At 43.7% G+C, this 23,558-nt stretch overlaps 1 protein-coding gene across 8 annotated transcripts; it reads left to right on the top strand.

Moving 5' to 3' along the window:
- The first annotated feature begins 2,891 nt into the window (after window positions 1-2,891).
- Window positions 2,892-16,987, top strand: plekha1b (pleckstrin homology domain containing, family A (phosphoinositide binding specific) member 1b). Of its 8 annotated transcripts, none has more exons than XR_011239716.1 (13): window positions 2,892-3,139; window positions 4,468-4,653; window positions 5,783-5,839; window positions 6,079-6,124; window positions 7,832-7,929; window positions 8,667-8,792; window positions 9,287-9,424; window positions 9,543-9,611; window positions 11,139-11,203; window positions 11,295-11,358; window positions 11,446-11,535; window positions 13,573-13,746; window positions 14,914-16,620. XR_011239716.1 is itself a non-coding variant. In XM_069517553.1 (13 exons), exons 2-13 carry the CDS (start codon window positions 4,513-4,515, stop codon window positions 15,170-15,172), a joined length of 1,227 nt encoding a protein of 408 aa, XP_069373654.1. In that variant the 5' UTR covers window positions 2,892-3,139; window positions 4,468-4,512; the 3' UTR covers window positions 15,173-16,987. The 8 variants fall into 8 exon arrangements, 6 of the variants coding, with proteins under 6 accessions (XP_069373654.1, XP_069373650.1, XP_069373651.1 ...); XM_069517553.1 differs by lacking the exon at window positions 13,573-13,746 and adding an exon at window positions 12,478-12,551 and having other exon boundaries at window positions 14,914-16,987; XR_011239715.1 differs by having other exon boundaries at window positions 3,035-3,173; window positions 14,914-15,953.
- The last annotated feature ends 6,571 nt before the right edge of the window (window positions 16,988-23,558 follow it).

Here is a 23,558-nt window from a genome sequence, read left to right on the forward strand (position 1 = left end):
AACACCCACAGAAAATAATGAAGTCCACTCCTTCATATTCACCCTCATCCAGTCTGAGACTCAGCTGCTTCTGTTCTATCCCACAACTCCCAGGATTCCCAGCTCCTCTGTGTCCACAGCAGAGGTGATGCTGGTCTGAAGATGAACATCACAGACTCAAGCTTTAACAAGCTGTGTTTCCTGATTCGTCTCAGAGTGAAGCACAGAATGTGTGTTCGTCCCAATGCACATTCATCAAGAGTCAAACACACTCTGATCTGAACTGTGGCTGATATATAATCCATCCATATAATGTCCATAAACAGAAAAGATCAAACGTATAGAATATATTTCATATCTGGAATAACGTACCTCACCTGTGAACCTGTTGAAACAGTGGACTGTTTATGTTCATACAATGTAAACCATACAAGTGGATGATAAAGTTGTTGATTTGTTCTAAATGTGGCTGCTCCACTCACTACGACCAGCACTGCTTGTTTTTCACGTTACATTTTGATGAAAACATCACAACTGTCTGCATTTTGTTGCATCACATGTTCCTGTGCAGCCCTGCAGGCATGACGCTGGTAAAGTTGCAGAAAAGATGTGGTCATGCCTCTCGGCAGTTCACTGCTGTTCAATGACTGTAAACAGGTTTGAAATCTACAGCCACGTTATAAAACTGTCTGGTTTCCTCATGTCGTAACTGCATTGAACTCCACTCCAGGTTTTTAGTCTCTAGAAAATGAGACAGATCTTTGATGATCAGGGAAAAAAGTGTTTTCTATGTTTTTGTGGAAAAACTTGTCTCCGGCACCTCGTCTCTGAGAGCTGGATGACTGGTCCTTGCCATTTGCCACAGGACCTGAAATGATCCCAGTGCTTGTTGACATGCACCCTGCCACGGCTGTCTGTTTCTGCAGGGCACTCAGGTCAACCTGGCATCAAGCCTTGCTTCTTCAAACCACAAAGACCCTCTCCAGAGGTAACTAAGCCTGGCTGAACTCCCTGCATGGCGTGCTGCAGCGCCTGTGCCAACGTCGGCCTTCCTGCCAGCCAGTCGACCAACGTTAACTTACCATGAGGGGTTCAATATTCTGACAATAAAGGACAGAGCTGACTTTTTCTACACGGATGCCAAAAGCTCTCTGAGCAGGCGCTGGTGGCTGAGAATCTGGCAGAGCGCGGCGGTGGCACCTGGAGCTTCCAGGCATCACACGGTGTTGGAGAATAAATTGGCACAGGAGCCGGTGTCTGTGCTGGCAGCCGCTTCTTTAAAAAAACAATTAGGCCTTTGACATTCAGCAGATATCAGCCATAGGATCCACTCTGGCAAAGACAGGGAGGAGAGAAGCCAAATGATTCACCACCCCAACCAGCTTTCTTCTTTGAGAGATGATGAATCTGTGAGGAGAGTGAGAGCAGCTCACTTCTTATATCTCTGGGCCCTTCATTCAAAAACAATCCAAGAATAATCACTTAAAGATGTTATTTGCACATTTACAGAATTTGAGTGTTTTAAATAAGTTCTTGTGTTTTGATTAATGGTTCCTCATGAATCACATCAAATTTAAATGTAGTGTCCATCATGTGGGTTCCTCTGTGTCTATTAAACGGCCTGGTTCATCCAGTGTCTCACAATTTACACCTTCAGTATTTGTAGAGTCCCCTTTTTATGAAATGAAGTAAGAATTTGACTTTGGGTGGATTAAGGTTGGTGAAATTAAGGTTCAGATAAAGTGAGTAAAACATCAGGTTAAAGTAAAAGTACACAAAAAATGCCTAAAACTGTGACTTTAACTACATTTCCATGTAACTTTATGTAATTGAGATTTCATCAAGTCCCTGTTTTAAGCATAGTTTGTTCCTGTATATTTAAGGTTGGGAAATGGAAACACTCTGTTATGGTATTAGACAGACTGTGGAACATTAGTAACTTTAGTCCACTGCACATACATCTAGTTCTCTGATGTCACCAGATAAACAGCACAATGACCGTCTGCACTGGAAGGAGTGGAATCATCGGAATAATCCTCTGGTGCATCAGACTGTAACCTCACTAGCTTTTGTCCTGTCGGTGGATTTGAATCAGATCTTAGTCCTTCATATTATTGTTTCTTCTCTCTGTTGTCAGACCTCCAGTGTTGGATCCAGAGTTGGATTTGACTCAAATCCTCAGAATCAGTCAGGGAGACCAAGACATGAGGTTTCAGTGTAAATCTCACTTCAGATATTATCAGAAGTTCACCACTAGATGTCAGGATTGTAGAGATGTGATTGCTGACACCTGAAGAGAATGAACCACATTTACCATGATGCTTTGCAAAGAGAGCGAGGGATTGGTTGAACATCTGCAGCGTCGAGTTAACAGTGATGAGACCTAATTTCTACTTTCAAAATAAAAGCACACATACTTTTCTGACGTCTTTAAAAGGCAAACATGGATTGTTCCAGAAATTAATTCATTTAAGTTTTGCCTCATGTTAAATATACTTTAACAACATTTACATCATTGTTTTGCATCCTGGGGGGTTTGATAAGACTGAAGTAAAGACTGCAGGAGATTATAAGTCATTAGGTTTGATCCTGTGGGAGATTGAATTTGTTTGTGTTGTTGCTTTATTGTTAAGAATTTATTTCATTTAACCAGACGTTTGTTTTAAGTCTTGATTTCATCCATTGAATTAACTCGACACTGCAGGTCTTTCAGTTTATGTCTGTGAAGCACTTTGTAAACATGTTTTATTTATATAATGATGATGATTATAATTATTAATGTCAGAACTGGATTCTTGTGAGTCGAACTTGCTCCATTTTTCTGATCCTCTCTTCATTTCAGCTCCTGGAGGGTGTTTTACTTTATGCTCCACACGGAAGTGACGCCTCTAACAACCTTTACTCCGAAAGCTCAGACCGGAAGCAGTGTGTGTGTGTGTGTGTGTGAGTGTGTGAGTGTGTCGGTGGTGCCGGACAGCTGCTGCCACACTGGACTCATCAGAACTGACTCAGAACCCGCAGCTGAGAGGGTCAGAGGTCACAGGCTCGTCAGCTCAGTGTGGTCAGTATCGATCAGAGCTCCTGCAGGAGACGGAGGAGAGCAGAGGAGCAGCTGTCATGGAGGCGCAGAGGAGACAGGCCTGAGACATCCACTGCACTGGTGAGGAGGTTCTTCATGTTCGACCCTCCTGATGGTCAGTCTGTGGTTCTTCATGTTCGACCCTCCTGATGGTCAGTCTGTGGTTCTAATCTGTTAATGTTCAGTCTGTGGTTCTAATCTGTTAATGTTCAGTCTGTGGTTCTAACTTCTTTATGTTCAGTCTGTGGTTCTAACTTCTTTATGGTCAGTCTGTGGTTCTAACTTCTTTATGTTCAGTCTGTGGTTCTAACTTCTTTATCTACAGTCTGTGGTTCTAACCTGTTAATGTTCAGTCTGTGGTTCTAACTTCTTAATGTTCAGTCTGTGGTTCTAATCTGTTTATCTACAGTCTGTGGTTCTAATCTGTTTATCTACAGTCTGTGGTTCTAACCTGTTAATGTTCAGTCTGTGGTTCTAACCTGTTAATGTTCAGTCTGTGGTTCTAACTTCTTTATGTTCAGTCTGTGGTTCTAATCTGTTTATGTTCAGTCAGTGGTTCTAACTTCTTTATGTTCAGTCTGTGGTTCTAACTTCTTTATGTTCAGTCTGTGGTTCTAATCTGTTAATGTTCAGTCTGTGGTTCTAACCTGTTAATGTTCAGTCTGTGGTTCTAACTTCTTTATGTTCGAACCTCCTGATGGTCAGTCAGTGGTTCTAACTTCTTTATGTTCGAACCTCCTGATGTTCAGTCTGTGGTTCTAATCTGTTAATGTTCAGTCTGTGGTTATAACCTGTGTGTGTGTGTGTGTGTGTGTGTGTGTGTGGGAAACAGATGCTGAAGCCACCAAACAATAGAGTTTTAAAACTTCATCCAGAGCAACTTTTCTCTATTGTTCCACTGACCTGAGATCTGTTGTGTGTCAGGTTTTATTTCTCTGGTAAAACTGTTTGATCAGCTCGTAGTTTTTACACCTTCACACAAACTCTGCTCGGTTATGTCCAGCATACTTTAGCTGACACACACACACACACACACACACACACACACACACACACACACACACACACACACACACACAGCTTTCTGCAGATTGATTTAGATGATTGTTTTATCTCCCAACATCGTGAATTTCCTTCTCTGCAGTAGAAACTTGAGAAACTCGCTCGGTCACAGTTGCCTTCGAGTCAGGATTAACGACAGTGAGTCCATCTTCCGCCCCAGGACACGTTTCTAGAAGCTCACACAGTCCTGAGTGTTTTAATTGAGTGTGTGTGGTCGCCTGCTTGTACCGGCACGTTTCTGTCTGAGAGGGAACTGAAGGTTATGAAAGTCCTGGAGGTGCAGCCACTGAATGAGAGCATCAACTCATTCCTTTGGATAAATCCCGACTTCTTCTCTCTTCTTGCAGAGTTCCTGTGATGCCCCAGGGCGGGCGGAGCTGGTCGGGGTTGCGATGCCGTACAAGGACCGTCAGAATCGCAGCTGCGGCTTTCTGGACATCGAGGAGAATGAGAGCAGCGGCAGGTTCCTGCGCCGATACTTCATCCTGGACACGCAGCAGGGCAGCCTGCTGTGGTACATGGACAACCCACAGGTTAGAGACCGTGTGTCTGATGAGCTGAGAACATGTGGACCATCATACTGCCTGTCTATAATGTTCTGTGTGGTCCAGTTGTGTTCGGTGGTCGAGCTTCACAGACGACAGGAAAACTTTTATTGAACAGATTAAACAATGCATAAAAATATGTTTATCTTCTTCATTCGAGTTCTGTTGTTGTTGTTGTTGTTGTTGTTGTTGTTGTGTGGCAGCAGGACGTCTCTTCATATTTATTTTAGTGTTTGGAGCTGAACTGATCTTCTGTCGTTATCTCTGTAAATGAATTCAACTCTATTTTATTATACTGAAAGTGCAGAAGATGTGTAACCAGAGGAAGGTGCAGTGTTGACAATGGGACTTTTCAATCAAAAGAAAAACCTTAAAGAAGTTGGAGTAAAAAGCAGTAAAAAGGAAGTTGTGGGTTCATGACACAGAACTACACGATCCACTGATTGCACTCTGATTGGTGGAGGCAGTAGGAGGAGACGAGGCTGTTCACAGCTGTGTGACAGGTTGGATGTACACATGTGAGTGGGTTGACTGATGCTTGGTTTCAAACCTTGCAGATAAACAGGAACCAGAAGAGAAAGTGTATTTTATTTCCCACTGTGGGGAATTCCTCTGCATGAGGTAGAAGTTTGGCAGCTGTGTCAGTGCAGAGTTTGGGCCGAGGCTGTTGATGATATTTCCTTGATGGCTGAACATTTCCTCTCCAGAGAACATAAAACTGAAACACACGTGTTTCCCATCGTTTTCAAACTGTGGCCCCAAAAGAGGAAGTTCTGATTCTGAGTCTCGATGTAAATCTGCGGTCGATTGTTCGTGATCACTTCAAAACTTCGGGCTCTGATTTGATCGACACTCTCATAGTATGAACAGTGAAAAACAGTGGTTCAGTTTATTACATTTTACATTCACCAAATCATTTGACATCACGTTATTAACATTGTTTTGATCTTCTGCTGAAGATTTTGGGTTTGGAAACATTAAAATCTGTTAAAGCTTCGGTCTTGATTCCCACCACATCACTCAGCCTCAGGGTCTAAGGGCCTTTTCAGAAACAAACTGAATCTTTATTGTAAAGAGCAGCAATAATAAGGTGATGTTTCTTTCTGTCTTTGTTCAGAATCTGCCTAAAGGTGCAGAGAAGGTGGGATCTCTAAAGCTCACCTACATCTCGAAGGTGAGTCACTCCTGTCACATCAGCTGGACTCTATATAGAGATGATAGAAATGATCTCGTGTTAGCGTATCCACTGTGTGATGCAGCAGATCATGTCATGTGATGTGTCTGGACACGTCTCCAGCTGTGATGAGGATGACTCTTCTTCTTCCTCTCTTTCAGTGATGACTTGTAGTTATTATTACTGACTCTGAGCTGAATCTCCCTTTTACGACATAAACTCTTTTCTCCACTGTTCAGGTCAGTGATGCCACCAAGCTCAGACCAAAGGCAGAGTTCTGCTTCGGTGAGTTCACCTTCACTTTCTTCTCCTCTTCCTCCATCTCCTCTGTTTGTTTCCTACGCTACAGCTCTATCCACTATGAAGGAGCACGAGGGCCAAGAACCAGACGAAGATGAGAGAGCATTTTTAAGAATTAAGTCAAAATTACTAAATTAGGTTTTGATCGATTTTACATTTTAATATTGAGAATAAAGTCAAAATGTTCTGAATGTTGTGAATAAAGTTGAAGTGTAAAGATTGAGGGTGCGGTCACACACACGTGAATCCAAAGTGAATGTCCAGGGTCAAAGTCCAACTCCATTCAAAGTGTGATTTGTTTGCCACAGGAAGCAAAGGTTTTATTGGCCTCCTCACTTGCACAGATTGAAACTGAACAGGAGGCGAAGCTTCTCTGACACATTCACGTATGTGTCATCGAGCTCGGAAGTTAATCTTTACTAACATGAGCTTTCATGACTGCCGCCATGAAATACTTTGTGTTGTGCAATTCTTCCTCAAAATCCGTCTTAGTCACAAGGAAACTCTGTTTTAACTCATAAACACAGTGTAATGATCCGTGTCAGGAGAGATTGAGCTGCTTCTGCTCAGAAACAACTTTCATAACCTGCAACCTTATTCTCAAACCCTTTTGTCTCCTGGTCCTCGGGCTCTTCTCTCATCCTCTTTAATCTCAGTGCATCTTAATTCTCCTGCAGTGACACTGGAGAGGAAAGTGAGATTCTAGTTCAGTTGCAGAATTCTGCCTTTAGTCTTTTCCTGTTCCAACATGCTCACGTGCACAACGCCAGCTCCACACAGAACAAGCTTTTCTCAGTTCGGTGTGGACGAGCTCGAGCGGCCTGCACGGAGCCCTGACCTCAACCCCACCCAACACGTTCTGGATGAACTGGAGCACCGTCTGCGAGCCGGCCCTCTCCCCCTCATCCCTTCACCCCCTCACCACCGAGCATCAGAGCGCCAGAGCCGGACCTAATTAATGGTTTTACGGCTGAGCGGCGGCGAATCCCTGTGGCCACGGTCAACACCTGGTGGAAAGACTGAAACCAGAATAATGGAGGCAGGAGCTGAATGGATATTTAGATTGACGTGTTCAAACATCTCACACAGATGCAGGTTTCAGGTGTTCGTGCACTTTCTTTCCCTCCGTCACCCCCCTGCAACTTTTCTCCTTCCTCTCCAACCTCCTCTATTCCGACTCTTTCCTTGCGCTCATGTGCTTCCTTTTCCTTTTATTCCACTCTCCCTCCCTCTTTTCCTCCGACGGTAGCTTTATTTCCTCTCTTTTGTCCTGTGCTGCCTGTTGTTTTTCCTCCGGGGACCAACACTAGCTTTTTGTCACTCAATGGGAGGAAACTGTCCAATGACCTTGACCTGACCTGTGTGTGTGTGTGTGTGTGTGTGTGTGTGTGTGTGTGTGTGTGTGTGTGTGTGTGTGTGTGTGTGTGTGTGTGTGTGTGTGTGTGTGTGTGTGTGTGTGTGTGTGTGTGTGTGTGTGTGTGTGTGTGTGTGAGAGTGTGTGTGTGTGTGTGTGTGATTTACATCCTCTGACTCTGAGAAACCAGAAACAAACGATATTTTTAGCTCATGATTTGCATCAGTGTATTTCTCCTCTTCCTCCTGTATTGTCTCGTTTACTTTACTTCTGTGTTTAATGTTTCAAAACGAAACTTTTTCATTCCTCCCTCTTTTTATTTCTCTCTCTCTCTAAAGTCATAAATGCAGGAATGAGGAAGTTTTACCTGCAAGCCAACGACCAGCAGGATTTAGTGGAATGGATCAGTGTTCTCAACAACGCCACCAAGATTACTGTGAGCCCCCCCCCCACACTCACTCACTCACTCACTCACTCATCACTCTCACACACGGATCAATAGGTGACCCTGTTTCTCCGGCTGTCATACGTGGCTCTGTCGTCGGCCTCAGGCTGCAGCAGATGGAAAATCAGCCATCAGGCCAGAGTCAGTTCAGTTCAGACGTAACAGAGCGTAAAGGGGACAAGAGAGGAGAAGAGTCAGGAATCCTTTAGTTATTATTTCAAACTGTGAATCATTCATCTCGTCTGCAGTCCAGTGGTTCCTTCTTAAATCTTAAAAACCAGTCACACGTGTGTTGGTTTATTTTTAAAAGGTTCAATAATTTCCTGAAGCAGCTGGCTGCTGTAGCTTTCTCCAAACATCACTCAAACAGGAAGAATTGTGTGATTTCAGCAGATGAATCCACATTTGCTGCTGTGCTGAGTTTTTCTGGCAGCAGAGTGAGAATAGAGAACATGTCATTCAGAGCAGTGTGAAACCTCCAGTGTCTCTTCTTTGTTTTATTTATTTATTTATCATGTTTATTACTCATGTGTGCTCCAGACCATATTCAAAAATAGATCTTTCATTTGAAAATGTCATTCTGTCTATGATCAACTTTTACTGAATGAAGATTTAGAGAAAAACCCTGAAAAGACGCTGATTTACAAGATGAAAGTTCTTTGAAAAGATTAGAAAAAGATGAAGTCATTTAAACTGTGGACTGTGGTTAACGTCTTGTTGTGCTTCAGGTGCCAAAGCCCGGTGAAGGCCACACTGTCCACGCAGAGACGCAGCAGGACGCACTGGGAGCCACGAAACAGGTCTCCTACAAGACTGAGATCATAGGGGGGGTCCCTATCATCACCGCCACTCAGGTAACACACACACACACACACACACTCGGTGCCCCGTGTGTTGCATTAGTACCTGTTAGCAGCAGCAGCTCAGCACGTTCAGTCCTGTCTGTATCGGTATGCAGCCACAAGCACATGACCCCCGGTGAGCATCGACTCGACAAGTGACGGCTGGTTTTCATTCTGTGACTCAACTTTTAAATAAGGAAACAAGCTGTGAAGAGCCGCTGAGCGAAATAATAAATAACTGACTTATTAAAGAGGATTTTCAGAGTCTGCTTATATGTATAAAGATATATATAAATATAAATATATCTAGATATATATATACAGTAGCTATGGAAACATCCAGGGGGGAAGTCAAGCAAATGAGTCCGGAAAGTAAAAGATAAACAGATTCAATCTGTGACCCTGTGATGAACCAACAGAGGATTCATGGAACATGGATGTGTTAAAGAACATGTGTGAGCTAAAGCACTCACCTGTGTGTGTGTGTGTGTGTGTGTGTGTGTTAGGAGCAGGGAGAGGGGCAGAATGGGGCGGAGCGAGGAGGTGTGAAGCGGAGTCAGAATCAGCTGCCCTACTTCCTGTCCAGAGGAGCCCAGGACCAGGCCGTCATCAAGGCCGGATACTGTGTCAAACAAGGAGCTGTGGTGAGAGCACACACTTTCTGTCCAACACTTAGAGAAAGATCACACCTCAAACCCGCCTGGAGGAGGATTCCTAATGTTTCCATCCACCAGCGTTGATCGACGTGCTTCTCTTCCTCAGATGAAGACCTGGAAGAGGAGGTACTTCATGCTGGAGGAGAACGCTGTGAGCTATTACAAATCTGACCTGGTGAGAAATCCACGACAATCATCATGTTCCAGCAGTAAAAATAACCAGGTTCAACAATGATCAGCTTAATGTACACCTAGTGAACACACACACACACACACACACACACTCACACACACACACACACACACACACACACACACACACACACACACACACACACACACACACACATTCTGTAGTCGTGAGCACATTCATTAATAGATTCCTTCGCCCCTAACGCTAAACATCATACATCTGTAACCACACCTCTAAAGTAAACCATGTTAATCACAGTGATGTTCTCAAAAAAATATGTACACACACACACACACACACACACACACACACACACACACACACACACACACACACACACACAGTGAGGCTGGTTTTGCCTGCAGGGAGTTGTATGTCTTCACCAGCAGCAGCATGTTTCCTGAATACCTCATATGAGGGACAGAGCAGGGAGTCGTAGCCTCAGGCTGTCTGTGCACATATATGGACACACCCTGTGTGTGTGTGTGTGTCTGTCTGTGTGTGTGTGTGTGTCTGTGTGATTCTGTGTGTGTGTGTGTGATTCTGTAGACTGATGTTTTCTTACTGATGATTACAACTGAGTAAAAAACCTGAAATCTAAAAGTAAAGACATATGAAGTCAACACACACACACACACACACACACACACACACACACACACACACACACACACACACACACACAGAATAAAGTGAGAGGTGAACTTGAATAATCGATCATGTAACCACAGAGGTCCTCTGGATCATTTGACTGTAAACTATAGTTCAATGTTCTGAACATGATTTTACACTCTGGCAGAATTTAAAGTTCTGTGATTGGACACTGAGACACGTGTTTGACACGAGTGACACATGAATGTTTGTAGAACGTAGTGAACACAACCCTTCAGCTCAAACGCTCTTAACAGCATCAGAAGAATTACATACAAATGACACGCCTCATACACAGCGTCTGAGAGCAGACGGAGGAGAATCAGCTGTGGTTCACCACACATGTAAAAGTTCTTTAAATAGCCTTTAATTATAAGTTGCTAAATATGATGAGTCAGTGACCAGAAGGGAATACAAGTGCTGAGCCAGTCAGAGCTGCGAGCTGGTGAGAGAGGAGCATGAGGTCCCATCTTCATCTGTTCTACATGTGTCGTTCCCCGTGTTAAATACATTTGCACAAATCAACGCTGCTTATATGAATGTTCACGCTCAGTGTGAGGACACACGTCATGATCTGTGCAGTGGAGTAAGTGCTGCTGGAGTTAAAATACAATATGATTAATACAACCAGAGTTCCTGCCCAGTCTTAATTATTTTTCTGTCCTGTTCTTCTCTTCAAATAGAAAATATTCACCTCTGAGTCACTGCATTCTTTTATTCTGATGATTTCTTTCACAGGAACAAAGTTTTATTTTGTCAGTTTCTTTCTGAAACTCCACATTAACTTCTCTATGATCTGTGGTCTTTGCATCTTCCAGCTGTCGAGCAGTGAAGTTCAGTTTTCTCTTGTTGTCACAGGAGCGGGAGGCGCTGAGAGTCATCGCTCTGAAGGAGATTCACAAAGTTCAGGAGTGTAAACAGAGGTCAGTTCTTTTCCTTTGTGATCAGGTGAATCTGTGCTGAGATCCAGACTCATTAAAAAGTGACGCGGCTGCTTCTGTCTGATTTCTGCAGCGAGCTGATGATGAGGGACAATTTGTTTGAGATGGTCACCAGCTCCAGGACCTTCTACATCCAGGTAACAACAATGAAGACGATGTTAATCTCACTCTTTCAGTTTCTACACAGTTGTATGCACATTAACACTGAACCTCCTCTCTGTCAGGCTGACAGTCCAGAGGACATGCACAGCTGGATTAAAGCCATCTCAGGAGCCATAGTGGCTCAGCGCGGCCCCGGACGCTCAGCGAACACTGTGGGTATCACACTCATCTGTTGTAATGTTGGTAAAGCCAGGGAATCAAACCATAAACACAAGAGCTTCGACTCAGCCACACAGATCTGCACAATAACAGATGAGTAAAATCCCTGTAAGATAAATAATGAATCCTGCTTCATGATTTCTTTAATTCATTTGATCAGTGACGTCACTTTAAACAGCTGGAGGCTGTTTATGTCTGATCAGGTTTAGTGGCTCCCTCTTGTGGCCGAGGAAGTTAAATAAAACACTCACTGAGCTCGGACCTGGAGACAATATGTCTAAGATAACAAACAAGTGACAGTGTGTTAGAGGATTGATCGTTCAGATCACTTCATGTATAATGTGTCCACACGTATTCTGTAGAATGTTTATTCTTTGTTTTTACATTTTCAGGTTTTTCACAACCTGATGATGACTTAAGAATGTTTTCACACACACACACTCACACACACACACACACTCACACACCTACACACACCTACACACACTCACACACACACCTACACACACCTAAACACACCTACACACACCTACACACACTCACACACACACCTATCTTCTTCTCCCTCCGTGTCTTCTCTCTGTTTGAAGAGTTTGCTTCCAAAACCACATGATTATCCACCAAAAGTAAAAAACATTATTATAATGAATTTTATAAATAAAACTATTCTGCATCAACAGTCTGCAGGTTGAAGTGTGAGGCTGAATATTGGAGGCGTGGAGTAATTTCAGAAGATTCAGAGCTTCCAGCCAATCGATATGAAATAAAAGATCTGAGCAGCATTACATTTCTCCCACAGACGTTAACTCTGAATGAATGAATGAATTAATCTGGATTCTCCTCAGATCAGTAAATCCTCTGTTGAATGGATTTGTGGTTTTCTGGAAAGAAGCTCTTCACGTTACTGTAACTGAGCTGTAAACTGTTGTTTTCAGATCCGTCAGGCCAGAAGGCTGTCCAGCCCTTGTATACAGAGGTATACACCATTCTGCAGTGGTGAATGCAGCACGTATGTGACCCCGTGTCCTCTCCCCCTCATTCATCCTCACCGAAGCATTTACCCTTCACCCTGCAGGTGTTCTCTGGGTCTGCCTCCTTCAACGCAGAGCGAGAGAAGCCTGTAGTGTCATCCATCCTCACGCTGCTGCTGGATGCACTTCATACTCTCTGTGTAGTTGTTGAAGCAGTGAAATCTTACAGCAGCTCGAGAGAGCGTCTAGATTTGTAGATTCCTCTCAAATACGTTCACGGTTTCCTCCTGAAGCAAACTCTTGAATGTTGTGCTCAGCAGATTTTCTCCACCTGCATTAACAAACGTCTTGTATCCAAACTGTGGCTTAATTCACGAGTTTTATTTTACAGAAGACAAACAGGAAGCTCTTCTTTCTTTATCTGGAGAGCACAAACATTTGCACACGTCACTCGTGCTCCATCAGTCACTTCGGATGTGTCTGCACAGAGTTCAGGATTTATTCAGAATGCACAGGACTTGAACGATTCGTCTTCTTCTAACTTAAATACGTCGGAGTGTAGTTTCTCTTTGGACTGATGAGTCAGTGGTTGAAGCCTTGATTCTTATCTGCTCTCACGTCGTGTGTCCTCATCTGATCCATGTCACGTTGTACAATCATAATCACCCAGGACACAGTGTGATGCCGGGGGAACATGTGTTGTTGGTTTAGGAACCACATATCATCTTTATTTTATTTTTGATATTTACATGTTACGTTAAAATGGCAACAACAGAATTCGAGGCCATCAGTTCTTCCACGTTTGAGACGGGTCCAACTTTATTTTGCTTTTCATCCTCATGACATCATCACTCATCTGTGAGTTCGTCTCTCTCGACTCGTTTATTTGTCTCAGCTGTTTTTCATGTTGTGTGTCATTTTTCCTGTCTTAACCTTTGCAGTGTTCCTGACGTCCAGCAGGTTTCCTCCGACCCTAATCCATCATGTGTCTCTTCCTCTAACCCTCTGTCCTGTTGTGTTTCTCCTTTGCGTATGTATGTGTGTGTGTGTGTGTTTCAGAGAGTGAGGTCTGACAGTGATGTACTAACCTTCCCAAAATGAGCCCGTCGCCCACTTCCTGTCCCTCCCACCGCTGCTCATCGTCCAGTCTCCACGTCCCCCTGCCTCTCAGCTTCCTTAGCAACTGCCTCTCGATCCTGTCCTGCTCCTTGGCAACCGCAGCGTCAGTCGTTCGTACGTGTTGCATGTAACTGCATGAACCCTTGTGTTCCAGTCACGGTTCATCATTTCATTTATTTATTATTACACGTCAGGTTGGATGTTGTGATTAATTCTCCAACAGCAGTCTGAGGTGATTAGGTCTGACACAAAACAATCAACTACAACTCCCAAGATGCATTTCAAAGTCAACTTAACAGTCAATTCTACGATGTCCAGGACACAGACGGGATTGAAATGCTGCTTCTCTCTGATCCCCGGTGTAGAAGTAGACAGCAGGTATAAGTACGCAACATATGAAGTACTCAAAACATAGTACATGCAGTAAGAAACATCCAATCAAAGAGCCAGCACTTCCTCCAAAGAACGATTGAAAGAAAAACCAACGAGTGAAATTTAATCAGAAGAAAAGATCAAATAAGCAACAAACTGAGCGTCTGCTTCCTTCACTTTCCTCACTAACACAAGTCAGAACTTCATTTTCACCCATGAAACTTGTTGCACGTCATTCAATCGTGTGGTGAAATATATGAATGATTACATGTTTCCATGAAACGTTTCCTTGATCACCAGCCAACATGATTCCTTATCTGAACGTCATCACTGACAAAGCATCGTCTCAAAAAGGATTTCTGTTGAAAAAGCGTTGGATGTGAATGATGAACATTAACTTTGACAGGTAGCTTTAAAATGTGCTCATGGTTCAACTCACAGAATGTTAAACATTTCTCTTTTATCCTTGAAGGGAGAAAATCGAATCTAGTTTATTATCCGAGGGAAGATTCCTGGAGGCGTTTTCAGATTACTTTTTAAATTTGTCTTTAAAATGCAGAGTCCTGAAATTTAACAACACTTTTTACATAAATGAATTATAATAAGAGGGAAACACCATAATAATAATAATGATACTTGATGTGATGATGTTTCCTGAGCGGAATCTTTACAGTTTTGATGTGAGCTTTAAAAGACTTTGGACTGAATGAGGAGGAAAAGCTCTGACAGAGTTAGTTTCACCGTCTGTGATCTCTTCTGCATCTTATCTAATCCGTTCATCATCCGTCCACAGACATGTTGCTTTGATCCATCACTTCATCCATTCATCCATCCATCTGTCCAACCTTCATTCAACCATCACTCTCCTCTGCCTCTGACTTCCTCTCCTGCTTCCTTCTCTCTCTCCAGGAACGCAGTGACCACTCTTCTCCATCCCCGACATCCTCGTCCACCTTCTACTATCCCCTTGAGCAGGAACTACACTACCCACAATCCTCCAGCCGCCGCTCCTCAGAGGGTTCTCAGCCTCACGCTGGACACGCACCAGCCGGACAACTTCCTGGGCCTGCTTCCGTGGAGGCTGAGCGGAGTCCAGTCCGTGATGGGGCCCCTCCCTCCGGCACGCTCCCGCCTGTCACTGCAGGAGACGGTGCAGTCGTCAAAGTAACGGAAGACCAGTCACCATGGAAACGCCGCAGCGAAATGGGTGGGGTGGAGTTAGTTGGCAGCAGAGGAGAGGAGGAGCTTAACTGCTGCACCCCCGAGAAATCTGACCCGCAAATTACCCTCATTTGATGAAGATGAAGATGATGATGATGATGATGATGGACAATCTCTTAAGGACACACACACTCACACACACACTCTCACTCACTCACTCACCCACCCACACACACACACACTCATTCACACACACACTCTCACTAACTAACTCACTAACTAACTCACACACACACACACACACACACACACCCACTCACACACACACACTCTCTCTCTCTCTCACTCACACACTCACCCACACACACACACTCATTCACACACTCTCACTCACACACTCACACACACACACACACACACACACTCTCTCTCTCTCTCTCTCACTCACACACTCACCCACACACACACACACACTCACTCACTCACACTCACCCACCCACACACACACACTCTCACAAACACTCTCTCTCTCACTCACTCACTCACTCACACACACACACACACACACACACACACACACACACACACTGATGATGATCCTCCTACTAAACTGGGACCAGGCGGTTCCTTCCTGGGAACGTGTTTCTAAAGTACGAGCACGTCGGTTGGATCTTCTTCTTCTTCTCTTCTGTCGTCTTCCAGCATTTTCTTCACCAGGTGTTGCTGCAGACAGACAAACACTCTGTTGTCTTGCTCAGAGAAATAAACCGTAGATCTTGTATCGTAAAGTTTCAACTGTTAAACCGTTAAACTCTCACAGCACGATGGGGGGGGGGGTTCAGGATTCATGTAACAGCAGCAGCTCAGACATCGGTCGAGAGGAAGCGTCTCACTTTGTTCTTTAAACACCGTCCCACTTGATATCGTTAATCCATCATTCAGATTTTCCTCCAGAAAACTTTTACAAACTGATCATAAACTTGAACAAACATCAGTGTGATCCACCTGAAATGACTGAAACCATCTGCTAACATGGAGGAGGTTAACTATACTGCAGCCAGCCACCAGGGGGCAAACCAGATGTTTTGGCTTCCTTTTTTGGAGATGGTGTCCATTTTTAATTTCAGCGGCGTGACGGCTGTTGACTGTAGTTCCAGTTCCAGATATTTTTATAACTATATAAGCTTTTTATAGATTTTAGAAAAACAAAATAAAAAAACATGAAATCTGCAGCGTTTGATTTAGTTAATGATGTGACGCTCTCTGTTCTTCACAGACTCAGACAATCACTCAGTGCGTCAAACCTTTTCAATGATTCTGGTTTGAATATAAGAAAAGACGACTGAAAGAAACATTCAGGCTTTTTCTCACTAAACATCCATGTTCCCGTTGCTTGTTTAACTCTGATGTCGATGTTTGTTCTGATGATTCAATAAAGCTTTTAGTTTAAAGATGTTCACAGACACGTGATGTTGATTTGTAAATGTTGTTTTTGAACTTTCTGAACTCTGCAGCCGTCTTCCAGGTTTTTCTTCCGTCGGCTCAGGCTGCGAACGGTTGAGGGTTTTTTGTCTCCTCTGTTCTGATGTGCTTTTAGTTTGATAGTTTTATTATTGACAGTGATGAGAGAATAAAACTACACACATATGTTGTTAACTTTAAAACACAGACACACACACCCTGTTGCCCCATGTTAACCAGACACTGGGTAAAGTGCCTGCATCTAAAGAGCTGATAAGAAAAAGAGCTGTTCTGACCCTTTAGTGTTTTTTTAATTCTTGGACCATGTGCTGTATTTATTAAAATAAATTTAAGAATCATTTCACTGAATTCTCGTCTCTTCTTTGCCAACTGATGGAATATAAGGTTAATACAAACGTATTCAAAACACAGCAGGCAAGAGGGAAACATGTCGTACACATGGAAACTAAACTAACGCTGATGGAGCTGAGAACTCAAAGGTGTTGAAACTAAAGAGGAACTCGGAGACATGAAGTTAAATGAAACGAGACACAGGTGTGACACGTGCAGACAGGTGATCATCAGGTGATCAGGAGGGACGTCACCTGAAACATGAAGACAACAGGGAGTAAAAAAGTCATTTAACTTCAGTGAGGATGTGACAATAATGTACCTCAGTACTGTACATTACTGTGATACTGAGTATTCAACAGATCAATTCACCCTCAGCACCAAACCTGTTGCTTTTCCCTTTGTTTCTGAAATGATCAGTGATCATGGACACAGATGTTCAGCTACTCGAACATGGTGGATTGTTGAGGACCTCTTCCAGCACTGGGTCAGATTCAGGAGTTTGAATCTCTTTTTGAAATTAAAGAATTATGATGAACATATCTTGATGAGATATGAATTAGCTGCGCGGTAGTTGTAACTGAAAACACTTGTGAAGTAAATGACTGTAAGTATGAGTAATAAATACGACTACATGTCCACCGGGTGTCACTGTGTCCAAATGTTGTAAATCTCTTGTATTCGTCCTGGTTTGGAGGAAGCCTCTGTTCTTCAGGCTCTTGTCTCATCAGGTGGAAACTGTCCAGATGATCTCATCTGAGGCGGCTGTAGGTCATCGGGTCATGATTTCTGGAGCAGAGCCTCAGTCCCACTGCACCAGAACAGGCTGTGGTCACATCCCACATCACCTCCGTGGATTACACCAGATGAGCGTCACTGAGCTGGAATGTGATCTGGACATTTATCAGAGTTGATTCTCGGCCCTCAGTGAATCTCTCTCACTGAACCCTCCACTTGGCTCAAAGACACAAGACACACGTTCATTTTATTAGTTACACCTGAACCACGGCGCCAAGTAATCTGTGTAAATGATGAATCTTCACATGAAATAATAATAATGTGTGAAGAATAAAAGTCATGGTTTGATTCTCTGCCCATTAAGCGAAAGTTCAGTTTATTCACAGCAAAGAGACAAAAAGCAGAAAAGTCAGTTTTGAATTAAAATACACAGAAACAAACACAAGTGTGAGTGAGTGTGTATGAATATTATTTATAACTGCTCATGTCCATGTAAATGTGTTGAATGTGTTGAAACACCTTCACCTCCTTATGTAACATCTGTCTTTCTCCAGCTGTTAGAAAATCCACAACATATTTCTGCTTCAGGTTTATGTTGAACTGCTGAGACCTCACAGAGAAACTCCCGTCAGCGACTCCCAATCATTCCTCCCCGACATTAACCGGCCGAACACGGACACAGTGACGTCTCGTCCAGATGTTTCCAGATGTCTCCAGCAGCTGCAGTCTGATTTCAGACACTGTGGATGTGACGTTTGTCGGAAGTAAAGATTGAAAGCTCCTTGCTAAAGCTGCTAAAGTTTAACAGTCATACACTATTGTATTTCTTTTATTTTGAAAATGTCGTGTTGACCCTCGTCTGAAACCTAATCTTCACTTCGGCGTCCAGCGAACACGTTATCTGAGTTTGAATTAACGTTAAAGGACCGATGTGTTTGATTTAGCGGCATCTGGTGGTGAAACTGCAGATTGCAACCAGTTGGATAACCCTTCCCTCATGCCGCACTTTCCACCAATGAACATTTTATTTCTTTACCATAACTTCCTGAGAGAAGAGAAACCTCGATGGAGACAGATGTTCCGACACGGTGCAGCAGACCTGCTCCAAGCTTGTGTTTCAGGTGATCGTAATCAGAAGTGTCGTTGTTGTGTCTGATGTTTACAGAAAAAATAAACCTCCTAATGGATTTACAGGGTTTTGGAAAATCATCTCTCAGGCCAACTCTCAGTCTGTTGTTGAAATCGAGAATGTCTGAAGTGTAAAATAAACCTGTGAGGTGTTCTGACCTCAAATCATTCACTTCAACAAATACTTAAACAGTCAACGTTTATTTCCTCTTTTATTTGAGAGACATAAAACAGGTTCATGCTGTTTGAGCACGACTTCTGAAATGACTCAGATTGTTTTAAGACCAAATATACTCCGAGGTTAATGTGACCGAGGTTCACTTCAGGTCGGCCCCTCGGCTCAGACAGAGACTGAGCGTCGATCCAAACCCACAGGACATCATCCTCAGTGGCTCTTTGGAAACAAGCAGCTTTTGTTGGTCTGCTCGTGAGGATTTAGGATTTTGCTCTGAAAGCTGCTGAGATTAAGTTTGGATTCAAGATTGAAGGTTCGTCAGCTGAAGTGAAGGAAACACACGAGTTCACACAGAAACATTCAATTCATGAACTCAGTGACTTTTAGTCATTTCTGAAGTGATAAATACAAACGACCAAGTGTCAGACACGTACAGCATCACTCACTCAGCGTTACAAAGGTAAAGCTCTGTATAAAACTAAATGTATGAGAGATGTTGCCTTATTTCCTGTTTTATTTTGGATTTTCCAGGTCACTTCCCTTTCGATCCTCCTGTGTTTCATGCTATCAGCACTTCAAGCTCACTAATTAACTCACTAATCATCATGTTAGAATGTGTTTGTTTCTCCAGGCTCCTGCTTCAGCAGTGAGCTGAAGCATTGTCAGCAGCGGCCTCAGCTTCCTCTGATCCGTCTAATGAAGCTGCGGTCGCTCAGTGCCTAACGTGACTAGCGAGGGAGGCGCCGGCCCTTAGTTCATATTTTAATTGGGCCCTTGCTAACAGACTTCAGACAGAGGGACGACGTGTTCCGACAGAGACAGAGAGGGAAACCAATCGCTGCTGCCAGCTGAGGATTTAAGGACGAACTGTGACGCTGCCAAAAAGAACGTAAGAGCAAAACAAGAAGTGCTGCTCAGTAAATTCAGTCTGACCACAGCAAACTGAAGCTGCAGCAAAATGATCAGAGTGAGAAATGTTTTGTGTCTGAATCTTTTCACTTGATGATGCACCTCAGCCTTTTCCACGCAGACATGAACTCAACAGACTTGGAGCCACTGGACCAACTGCATGGATCTGAAAGAGTCCAGAAGTGTCTCAAGCATGATTTTGTTTTTAGAAGCTATGACAATGCTGCAGCTTTCAAAAGAGACCAGTCGCTCCACACGCCAGGGTCAAAGGTTTTTGTTAGTTTTCTGCATCTGAACAGTGAATTGCAGGAGCAGATGTGGTTCTTCTCTTGATCTGTTGCTCCTCGTAGTTTTGTCCCAGTTTGACGTTGTGGAAAATGTCAGCTTGTCATTGTTTGGTCTTGTTTTCCAACACAATCAGCATCGAGGTCTGATGTTTTCCTCATCGCTCACTTGCTGCCAACGTCTGAAACCGCAAACATGATGCAGCAGCGAGGTTGATGCTGCAGAATGTCCTGATGTGACTGTTTGGATGGATGGGAGGAGGCCTGAGTCATCAAGACAAACACACTCGGACACATACACAACCTCTGCACAGATCTGACAGCTGCACATCAACATTCTCCAAGTACGACTTTGTTCTTCTCTCTTTCGTCTTTTTCACACCGTCTCCTCCCAACTCACACACAAACATGTGTAAATCTAAATGTTATTACAGAGAGACACACACACGCACACACACACACACACACACACACACACACACACTGTGTTTCCTGGAAAAGCAGAGCACATGTTTGAATCTCCTCCAGTGGACCTCACATCATAAACAGGAGTGATGAGCCGTCCGACTGACGCTGGTGCAGTGAAGCTTTTTTTTCTTCTTTTGATTCTATATCTGTTTACAGTTCATTCTGAATCCTTTCAGTTGGATGACTCCTAATTTGCTGTTTGACATCGAGTTTCCAAGACGAGGACTGAACCTTCAGTCTCAGCGTTTGAGCCAGCGTGGCAGAGAAGTCGTTAAAGTGGTCAGACAAGAATTTACAATTCCAAGAAATCAAACGGTTGCGTGATGTGAATAATCCATAAAACAAATGTTTTCAATGTTTTCAGGTGAAAAATAAACTTAGATCTTTATTTCCGGGTGACGTTTTACAAACCGGTGCACAACAGCAATGAATCATTAGGTCGTTTGACCTCATACACTCTTGGCACATTTCTGTATCTGTTAAATTGTTCCTCATGTTGTTGGAGAACCGTTTCACAGGACTCCTTCAAGACCCCTGAGCTCCTCTCAAAGCCAGACAACATCTTCAAGGGCCAGTAGAAGATCTTCAACTCATAGGGTGAGTGGAACTCATTCAAGGATCTTTTGAACTCCATTCAAACCCATTGACGAGCCACTGATCCATAACTCATTGATAGTATTAAATAGCCTCTAAAAACCCTTGAAAGGTCAAGTGAAGACCATCAGGACCACTTAAGAATGAAACTCTTTCAAGAGCTCTTCAGTAGCCAGTTCCACCCCTCCATTGATGGAACCCCTTCACAGAACCGTCACATACAGTTTAAATCTCCTCCGACATACCTGGAACCCTTTTAAAAGACTCTGGGCCACCTTGAAAATCTACACGTCCTCTTCCTGTCTGCGAGTCCAGGGATCGTCCCTCGTCAGACCTCTACAGTACGTCTCTATGGCGATGAGGGTGGCAACAGCAGTACACACAAACAGAGAGACAGAGAGATGGATGGAATCCCGTCTGCATCACTTCCCTCAGACTGATGAGCTGCAGCAGGAGCAGCTGAGCGGCCCTGAGGGTCCAGAGCCATCACATCCACTGACAGGACGTTTATAATGTGTGTGGGCGTACAAGTCTCACTAGTGACCCTAGTGGTGGAGCAGCACCCTGCATCAAACTCGGCATTGAACGTTTGTCCACGTTCACTTATCAAGTCTTTCCTCTCTACAACATGTGGGCAGGGGATTGAACCGTCAACCCTGTGAGGTGAGGATGAGCCACAGCTACAACTTTTCAAACCTGGACTCTTTTTCAAATCACTCACTCTGTCACATTTGTGGGAATAAGAGTTCCCTCTCTTGACCTTTGTCAGTCAGAACATGTCACTGCATTAGCTCCACTCACACACACACAGTGGAACACACACACACCCTTCACAGATCACACTCTGGGGGGGGGGGGCTCCCTGGCTTTGTTCTGCAGCAGTAACTCTGAGACCTGCAGCTGCTGGAGACGTCCGACAAACACAGAGGCAGCTCTGTGGTGAGTCGAGCTGGAGGGCAGGAAGTAAAGACCTCAGAGAATTCTCAGACATAATAGAACGTGTAGGGACACAGACACATGTAGTGTGTTTTAATAAACTGTATTTAAATCATAAGTTGATTAAAATGCAAAACAAAAGAGCATTTAGGCCCAACCTGGATCTTTTGTTTGGAAAATCCATTCTCTGCTCTTTGTCCGAGTCACGTTGAGGATCCAAAGAAAATATTATTAACACTGGAGATGGTCTAACTCTTTCATGATAGTTCAATTTATGGTTCAGTTCCACCACAACATTTTTCATATGATCTCCAACACGTTGTGTGTCTGTGAGGAAGCAGCTGTGTCAGGCCTCAGGGGAAATCCTCAAGAGCTCAACACTGTAAAGAAATGAATGTTTTCTAAAAGAATGAAGTCGGTGCTCTGAAACAAGACTGAAACATTTTCAGGGTTTTAATGTTAAAGTGAGTTTAGAGCGACAGAGGTGAGAGCAGGTCTGGAAGTGAAGCAGCTGAGTTAGTTTGTATGAGAGCGAGCAGACGAACACAGAAGATCAAGAGTTCATCTGTAACATCATCACATGGAATAGAGAGAGAACCCGGCTGTTGTTCTGCAGCTGCTGCTGATTTACTGATTGATGAGGAGTCTCACCCACAGACATGAACGCTGCTGCCTGCAGGGTCCCACTGATCCATCACGTTTCCCCGAACGTCAAATAATCATGTGACGTCACAGGCCTCCGAACAATTGATAGTTTCCAAAACAGCTGCAGCATCGTCCCACCAGTGATGTCAGAGGCCACAGACGTCAAGGTCAGATTGTGCGTCGCAATCAGTCGATTAGAGAAATGAGAACTTTCCTGAGTTTGTCAACTGATGTGAAGACACAACTCCACATTTGAAATCGAACCAACTGTAACAAATCAGAGACGAGCTGATAAATAAGTAAATATCAGGTTGTTCATTCTGAGGGGAGATGAAAAAAGACAGATGAGGATTATCTCTCACTCTGCAGAGTGTTCACACATGTTGTTCTAGATCAAGAGTTGGATCCGGGTGAATGATTGTTCTCCAACTTGTCCTACGTTGTGAAATGAACCAAGTGTGAAGGTCTTTTGATGGACTCAGGTGTTCTGCATTAAGACTAATCGAGCAGTTTACTGATGTTTAAAAAAGACGAGTTGATTCAATCATTGATTTGTTTCTCTTGTTGCACACCGGTGCTCACTGACTGGATGTGTTTGGGAGCGTGCAACAGTGCACAGCTGATGATTATGAAATACAGAGAGTGGAGGACGTGGAAGGTGGACAGACAAACGCAGCTGAGGACGTCAGTGATACTTTTAGTTT

The sequence above is a fragment of the Paralichthys olivaceus genome, chromosome 21 (assembly GCF_024713975.1).
Source record: "Paralichthys olivaceus isolate ysfri-2021 chromosome 21, ASM2471397v2, whole genome shotgun sequence".
NCBI lineage: Eukaryota > Metazoa > Chordata > Actinopteri > Pleuronectiformes > Paralichthyidae > Paralichthys > Paralichthys olivaceus.